Below are 8,817 nucleotides of genomic sequence, written 5' to 3' on the forward strand. Positions count from 1 at the left end.
GGGGGGGGGGGGGAAGAGAAAAAAAAAAAAAATAAAAAAAAATCAAGCCCTTTCCCACTTTCTTAATTCCAAGCCATTCCTTTACACAATTTGCACCATACCTATACCACCATTCTAGCAGAACTGACAAGAACATATCCACTCACTTTATTTCCATGGATTCTGTTGCAGAAATACATTTGGTAGGAACATCTGATAAATCCTGGTCCATAGGCTCTTCTCCATTTGTCAAACCAGATTCTAATTTGCTTTTTTCTTCTTCTGTTGCTTGAAGCTCTGGAACTAGAAAATCCTCAGGTCTAAAGAATGAAAGGCAGTTTGCTTTTAATAGTCTTACTGAAAAACCAAAGCACTACATAATATAAAACCAGGCAATGTTGACTATTACTGAGATGTTTCATAATTGTTACTGCCAACAATTTTATTACACTTGCCTTCAATGTTTCCATATTTGAACAGAGCTCATTTAGAAAATACTACCTTCCTAACTGGAAAAAAAGAACTTTGATGTCTCGGGAAATACTAGCAAATTAAGGTCCTATACAAACAGGACAAAAATCACTAAATTTTTCTAGGATGAACAATGTTATTTCCCCTCATTAAAAGTTTATCAAAATTATGTGTAATTTAAAGCAGAAATAAAGTCAGGTTAAAAAAAAGAGTCTGGCATGAAACCACATCCTAAGAGGTGTGAACACAGGCCGAGGATCAGCATTCATAAGCTTCCTGTGAGCCTTAGTGCAAACTGTCCTAACTGTTCAAAAGTTACGGCAGTTGGAAGAGTATATAACAGTGCTGCAAGAGACAGAATGATTGTTTTTATTTTTTTCTATTCTTGAATTATTTCATAGCTACTACATGCAAATATGCATTACCACCACATACTTAATAATCTCGCCATATTCGTCCCACTTAATTCTTTCTTCAGGTGCTGGAAACATTGGATAAGATTTCTTTGCCTGTTTGAAGAAGCTTCCTTTTCGGCTTCCTTCACCTTTCATCATCAAATCATGTTTGGTCTTATGTACAGTTGGCTGATCAATATCCTCTTCAGCATCACTCTCATCACTGGAATCAATATCTGCCCTGAAATGACATTGCAAAAAAAACTAGCACTTCCTTTTATTCTTCAAGTTTAATGTTACATAAACACACTGACTGGAAAATAACAGTTGACATAACACTAAGCAACAACAAGGACAGTTTATGTATCTGAGAAAGAGCTCACAGTCAAACAGCAGATGAAACAGGTCTATGATAACAACAGATTAAAAGACAAACATTTCAAATTTCTCAGTGTCCTCAGATAAGACTATCAAAACTATGATTTTCATTTATCGCTGTAAATGGTTGAAGCAGCAGAATGATCACAGAGAATTTCAACTCTGAGCATAACAGCAGAATGCAGGAGCAGCCAATATACTCACTCTTTAGACTGTTCTAACTTCTTAGCTGCTTCTTTTTTTAACTTCTCCTTTTCTAGGTATTCTTCAAGTTCTTTTCCTTCCAATTTGACACGTTTTCTCAACTACAGATAGAAATAAAATTAATGTTATTAGCTGATGTGATTTAATTACTTTTCCTATATGCTGCTGACAAGAATATTTGTGTTTAAGTACCAAGGTTAAGTACAAGTTTTATGTCACATACAAGACAAGATTAAGCAAACAATGTTACCAATTAGTAGAGTCTAAACAGTATTTCTAAAAGTATTAAAATCAATTGGCTTTACAAATATTTCTTAAAACATCGTCACAAAATACCTCTCCAATAAGTGAATGCAAATACTCTGAGATAAGCAGCATTTTTTTTTTTTCATTTTTGTGTCACTAACATCAAACCAAGAAAACCTGGAAAAGTCATACTAGGAGGCAAAACAATGGTAAGTTTTGTTTCTTGTTTTCTGAAAATCAAATTGTAGTATAGGTCACTTAGACTATTTATAGAATTCAGATTTACTCATATACTGTAATTCAATGCTTCCAATCCAATCTAAAACTAAAATAAAGCTGCATCAGGATTGAAATTATTGATCACAGTGGACTCCCATAAATTAACAATGCTTGCCAGAGAGAAGTAGATACAGGTATATAAATTATTGAAAATAATTTAAAAGTATGAATAACAATTGTGTTTTAATTCCTACCTTTCTCTTATCATTCTAATTCTGGCAGGATATATTATACTATTTTGACCTGATTCTCCCCTCATCTAAAACCAGAGTATTTTCCAGCAAGAACAATCCATCATATATTGCAACCTGTATGTCAATCACAAGCAGAATTTCTTCTATTATAACAAAATTACAAAAGAAAGCATTGTCAAAAGGTAAGTATTTAAAAGCAACTTCTGCTCATCTTTTGCCACAATACCAAAAAGCTTTCTGTAGTTCCTAACATGAGATCTATTTTTATGTAAGTTTATTCACAACTGGTTAAACATGCAACCTACCAATTTCAGATGTCCCTCTGCCGCTAGAAGTGTTTTCAGTAGATCAAAAAGGAAACTAAGTTCACTTTTGCTCATATTCTCCCAAATTGCCCACAATAAAAAAAACACACCCCACGCTTTGAGATATATAGATGACTCTTACCTCAATATCTATAACTTTTTCAGAAGGATTATCAATCAGGAACCGTGCTAATGTTCCAGGTGTAGTGCGGTAAGTTAAAATTATAGAGTTTTTGGAATCCTGGCACCACTGAATGAAAAGATCTCTAGAAAACCCACACTCTAAGTCAGGTTGACTGGCAAGAACAACTTTCGGACTAGGCACTCGAGCCAGATCAGACAGACTATGACATAAGGAGAGATGGCGGAACTGGAAAGGATTGTTTCTCTTGTCTTCAAAGCACCTCATCAACTTGTCACTCATCCATTCAACCTAAAACATGTATTAAGAAAGTTATCTGTAAGAAAACAAGTTCTATAATAATGTACAAATCTGATACGAAATACAGGATGCAATACACGTGATTACATCAATGTTTCTTAGCAAGCGTAGAAATAATGCTGAGCGTAACCAACAGAAACAAGTAGTTTAAGTCCTCTTTTTTTAACAACTATAAACTATGCTAACATGTGGGAGACATCGGCCTGTCAGCCTTACACAGCCTCTGAGAAACAGGTAGGCTTTGAAGAAAAACAGGCCTTGGAAGACAGATAAGAAGCTGCTGAGTTGTGCCAAGGTGGCAGGGAAAAACAACAGACAGCTGCAACACTGAACTGTGGAAAAGTACTAAACTGTGAGAAGTTAACACCGCGTGAACAAGAAAGTGATTGGTCTGCACAGTGCGTGTTAGAGTGATCTTATGCTGATAGGAGAAAAGGTTGATAGCTATCTAATTGCTGATTTGCTAATTATGAAGAGCTTTGGTGAGAGCCTAAGCATGTACTATTGTAATAATAAAGGGTCTTTCCTTCTGTACTTCAATGGAGAGTCCATGCCTCAGTTGCCACACTAAGAGGTTTCGTGATAAAAACAGAAATTACTATCAAAAAACATGCCCATAGTCATGACTGGACTGTGTGTTACTTGATTGAAAGATCTGAGACGCAAACATGCACCATATAATAAGGACAATACCCAGTATTTAGCCATTTTTTACTGTTAAAAAAAACAAGATGCTTTTGCATACATGTTCCATCATCCTCTTCATAATTGCATTTTAAAATCCAAACCAACCTGTGATTTAGAGAACTCCACTACATTGTAGCTGACATTATTCAGAAGCGCTAGAGAGTAGACTCCTAATCCTGCATCTTTTGTTCTCCAGATCTGATCAAGAAGTTGAGCAAGTTCCAGAACTCTGCCTGCTGTATCCACGGCTATCAGTACATTTCCATCACCTCGTAATGTCTCCAAAACATTAGCTAAGAAGAATTAAAAACAAACCAAAAATCAACTTACACTTTGAACTAAAAAGAGAATGTTCATGTCTTGTGTTTTTTTTTGTTTAGCACACTAACAATCATAATCAAAAGCAAACTGAACACAGAAATAAATTAAACTTCAAAAAAGATCCCAAACCACATTTCCACCAAAATTAGTTTTGTTGGTAGCTCTGAAGATCGCACTGCCCTGATACTACTTTTTCTTTCTTTCTCTTTATTTAAAAAAGAAACAAAAAACACCCACCCAACCCCCCAACAAAACAGTGAAATGGCATTTAAAAATGCATGTGCTGAGGAAGGTAATTTAAAAATCCCTTAAGAGATTAATTGATATGGGGTAAAATACACTGTTTTCAAATACGGTTCATTGTTTACAGGAAAATATTTAATCCATAGAATCAGTACCATCAGAAAAGAGTAATTCAAAATTTGTTAAATTTTAATAAAGGTTCTTAGTTTGGATGCTGATCAATTTCTCATAGAAAAACAATTTACTGTGGCTAATACAATACATTACTGCTACTTTCAAGCCCAAACAGAATACATACTCAGTAGCTGTTCATCCCTTTGCTTCCTCCTGGGTTGTACATAAGTAGCATTAAATGAATCTGTAATAAGCAATGAAGGCCTGCTCAACATTTCCAAGGAACATCCATTCAGATGGCTGTGGGAAAAAAGGCAAAAAAAATCTCACTTTTTGCATTTCTATTTTATGAGAAAAAAAATGTAACAGCAAGTTTCCAAATGTTTGCATGTACAGAAATCAAACCACTTAGCAGCTGAATATTTTCTGCTTCAAACTTACAAATAAAACCGAGGGGAATGAAGATACCCAGAGCTAATGCTTGTTTCAAATTAATCAATCTGAATGCAAGTGAAATTAGAAGTCTTAGAGCTGGAAAGGCACTGCTACTTCCATACCTGTTTATCACACACTATATGATGCACACCTAAATAAAATGTATTTTGCTATGTTGAACTTACATCTCCCTCTTGTGGTTGAAATCAACGGCATAAACAATTTCTTCCTCTCCATCCTTGACAATCTTCCAAATTGTGCCTCCTATCATGTGCCCAGCTGGCAATGGTGTGATCGACAAACCATGCCCTTTGCCTACAAATGTTTTCAATATTTTAGTTATGTTACATGTATTCAAACCCATTACTCTGCAAAAGAGATAGTAATTCTAAACAAATGAATGCCCCAATTATTACTGGGGAAAAAAACCCACAAATGAAGTATGAAAAATCAGTAACCTATCTGTCCTTCCCATCTAACCAGTTACTTCAAAGTATTTTGCAATTCACTTCTATTTTGCCTCCAGAAGAAGAAAGTGATCACTTCTTCCCTCCACCTCCCACTGGTACTCAGAGGCACTGCAAAGCTGCTGTAACTATAAACCTAAACCTAAATTATATAACAAACATCACATGAAAGCAAGTACACTGGCTAAAGGTAAACCCCTCTCTCTAGGACAACACAAAATGTTTAGTATGTCATTCACTGTCCAGGTATTTACAAAACCACACACAAATTACACAAACTGGAAGTTTTCCCAAATGGCAAACATGCAAATCAAATAATAACAGGAAAGGTGTTCATGTGCTGCAGTCATGGATGATGGATCTTTTCAGCAACCGGTGCCTTTTTTTTTAATGCACTGTTGTTCCTCATCATTGGTGCTAGCCTGTACCTCTGTCAGAGCAAAACTAGACCACCCATGACCATTACTCACTGACTTTGCTGCATTCCACTAACCTGAACAGAAACACAGCTTTTAATTATTAAAACATACATTATCTTTCTAAATGCACCCAGCAAGTCTTTTAGAACATGAAAAAAGTAGGGTGTTTTAAAACTGCTCACTAAAATTACTTTTAACATGTAGAAGGCAACACAGACATACTTTACTTTGCTACAAATAATCCTGAAAAAGGATCAGCAGCCTTTCAAGGATGTTATCCCACTTCTATTTTCAAAATTACAGGGCAAGTATTTTGAGAGGTAGCATTCAGGAACTGGGAGATAACTGCACCTCAGAGACAAGCTGCTGGTGGTCAGCTTGTATGTGTTTTTGTTGAAGAACAGTGTTTCCATTTCATTCTGACCTTTAAATTCAACAAGAGTGAAAAACTGCTGATCCTCCAGATGCCACAGTTCCTAGCAATAAGCTACACTATCATTCAGTCAGTGAAGACCACCTCATTAAATCACCCACATGCTGTAACTTAATCTCTGCAACCTATTCACACTCTAGAAAGCTTTCCTTTGTGTTACCAGCTACTGAAGAGTTCTGAGGTACCTACCACTAGGCATAAGTAAGTAAATGCTTTGGAGAAACATGAGCAAATTTCAAGAAAAGTTACAAAAACACAAAAGAGAAAAAAATGTCTAAATATGCTTTGGCATGACCTCCTCCTCATTAAGCAGAAATTGTACCTATTTCCACGTATAATTACTGAGTAAAACATTCAGCTGATACAAGGCTACTGAATTTAGCCCTGCAAAATGCACAAAATTTACTCCCTTTCAAAAAAGTTACTTTTAATGACTCTGTTGCCTTTCACTGAAAGTCATCTATTGAAACTCTGATGACAACTTTACCTTTCAAGTTCACAATTTGAGAAAACTTCAGCTGTTGTATCTTGTCAAAGGCTGCATCTACATCATCCAACGTAAAGAGCGTGAAATCTTCAGTATTATGGCGGGACTAAAACAAAAGTACAGAGCATTCAAGAACCTGAGCACTCTACTGTATCAGAGATACTGTGTATGAAAGTATCAACTTAAATATACCTGGTAGAGATCATACATAAACATCTGTCCCATTTTATATACAGGAATAGTTGCATAAATGGCACAATTCAACCCCATTTTTCCAACTGCATATGGAAGAGCACCAAGGTGTAGAGGGTCGGGATGAGAAAGAAGAACAGCATCAACTTGGTGTACATGTCTACAAGAGAGGCAACAGAAGTTGGTGAAAATATGGAGTATACAGCACCATACAGAACTATTATGAGAATATATACACAGTCTGAATGCCAAACAAAAAAAACTTAAGTTCTTCCAGGTTTAAAACAAAGTTTTTAAAATCATAATTAAAAGTTACAATTATTTCCAAACATTCAAGTACTTAAAAATGCAAGTCACACCTGGAAACATAATTTCAAGGTCTGGGAGACACAGGTTTTGCATAAATTCCTAATTAGGAAGACCTTAATATATACTTGGACACCAGAAAGGACATTAACTGAGCGGCCAAAAATATTACCAGTGCTACAAATTGTTTATACATCTAAAAACCTTAGACTACAACTTTTCTTCTGATAAGAAAGACTAAGTAACAGGACCAAAGACACAACAATCCCTAAATATTTAAAACAGAAAAAGTCAAATATATCATTTAAGAAAAGCAGCACATAAATTTTGGGGGTTTTATTCATTTTAAAAACAGAAGGTTTTTTTCTTCCCAAGTGCTGCATAAAGTAAGAACTCATGCTAAAAACCTACTACCTATGCTAACTGAAAAACTTGAGGGCAGAAAACATATGCAACAAGCTAAAATACTTATAAAACAAGCTAAAAGTTAGGTTGAAAACTTTTTGTTCCCTCACACAGCAACTGGGGCACACACATTTTTCTTGATGGCTATTATTAAAATGGATCTCACCTAATTGCTTCTCAGACAAGACACCCTACAAATTTTATAAGTTATCCATAAAACATAATAATCCTCAGTTAAAAGACTTCAAACACTACAAAAGTGTGTCAATGCCAGAAAAGGCAATCTATAAAAATAGCATCACAAAGCTGCGTTTCTTTCAGGAATTTCCATGTTTCAGTCCTAACCTTGTAATTAATGCTTGCATCAGCAAAGCTCCTTACTGAAAACCTGCAGATGTTCAGTATTAAAGTCTAGACAGGTTTATTTCTTCGCAGGGCTGGGATAACTAACAGAAGCTGTTTTCCTGACTGTCTATTTAACTTGAAACAAGAAGTAGCTGAACCACTTTGCATCCAGCCTACATACACATAAGGATTCTTTCACTTAAAACTTAGTTAGCCATTCTAAATTAGTTCAGAGCCAAGGTCGGTCTCCCACAAACTGTGCTCTAGGTCATGTTTATGAAAAAAGCAAAACATCCAAGCCAAAACAAACATGGCGCAGTTTTGAGAATTACAGTTAATAGATGTAATTCATTAGATTCACAAGAAAAAAAATCCAAATTTTTACTAGAAATGTTTCAGCAGCATAGTTCTCTTCATATAAAACATACTTCAAGCAACAATAGAGTATAATTTTGGATTTAACACCACCATACACATATCATTGCACAGTATTTTGAAAACTTTCATAAAAGGGCAAGACATATTAAAAAAAAGGTACAGACTGAACTACTTACTTTCTCAGAGAATCAATAATATCCATAGAAAAGTTTTCATCCCAACCACAATCCAAAAGAAAGCGAAACTCATCTACTTGCAACAGATAGCAAAGGGCAGATTCCTCCTGCACCCCTGAAAGCGTAGTCAACTTGATAATCGATGTCATTTTCCTCTCCAAGTGTTTAATCTTCAACAGAACTAATCTGAATGAGGGATTAAAATGTTTCATTTACTATTTCAAAGGAAAAGTCTATTAACTTAGATCTAACTTCATACGGTTGTGAATACTGTTCAATACAGCTACCGAGTATCAGTTAAGTCTCAGATAATAACTTTTGACGGTTGTAGGTCTTTCGTTGTTAGAAAAACGGGTTTCTATATAGTTTAAAAAAAAAATCACTAGGAGCAGTGCAGTTAAAGGCAGCTCCGAGCCGGGGGCGCATCCAGGGACATAGCGCTAGGAGGGCAGCGGCCCCTCAAGCCCGAGTGCCTGAGCGCAGCGCAGCTCAGCGCGGGGCGGGCCGGCGGCTCCG

The 8,817-nt window shown here is 35.8% G+C and overlaps 1 protein-coding gene across 1 annotated transcript in view; it reads right to left on the reverse strand.

Moving 5' to 3' along the window:
- Nucleotides 1-8,562, reverse strand: part of CPSF2 (cleavage and polyadenylation specific factor 2) — an 11,556-nt gene extending 2,994 nt beyond the window's left edge. Inside the window, exons 1-10 of the mRNA XM_026849258.1 lie at nucleotides 8,302-8,562; nucleotides 6,692-6,851; nucleotides 6,500-6,605; nucleotides 4,879-5,008; nucleotides 4,443-4,558; nucleotides 3,686-3,873; nucleotides 2,594-2,884; nucleotides 1,428-1,528; nucleotides 886-1,086; nucleotides 147-299 (exon numbers count right to left, since the gene is read on the reverse strand). Of these exons, the coding sequence (XP_026705059.1) occupies nucleotides 147-299; nucleotides 886-1,086; nucleotides 1,428-1,528; nucleotides 2,594-2,884; nucleotides 3,686-3,873; nucleotides 4,443-4,558; nucleotides 4,879-5,008; nucleotides 6,500-6,605; nucleotides 6,692-6,851; nucleotides 8,302-8,513 (1,658 nt within the window). The 5' untranslated portion in view covers nucleotides 8,514-8,562. The remainder of the gene's footprint in view (nucleotides 1-146; nucleotides 300-885; nucleotides 1,087-1,427; nucleotides 1,529-2,593; nucleotides 2,885-3,685; nucleotides 3,874-4,442; nucleotides 4,559-4,878; nucleotides 5,009-6,499; nucleotides 6,606-6,691; nucleotides 6,852-8,301) is intronic.
- Between the last annotated feature and the right edge of the window lie 255 nt (nucleotides 8,563-8,817).

This window comes from Athene cunicularia (assembly GCF_003259725.1).
Source record: "Athene cunicularia isolate RWA chromosome 5 unlocalized genomic scaffold, athCun1 chr5_part1, whole genome shotgun sequence".
Classification (NCBI taxonomy): Eukaryota; Metazoa; Chordata; class Aves; order Strigiformes; family Strigidae; genus Athene; species Athene cunicularia.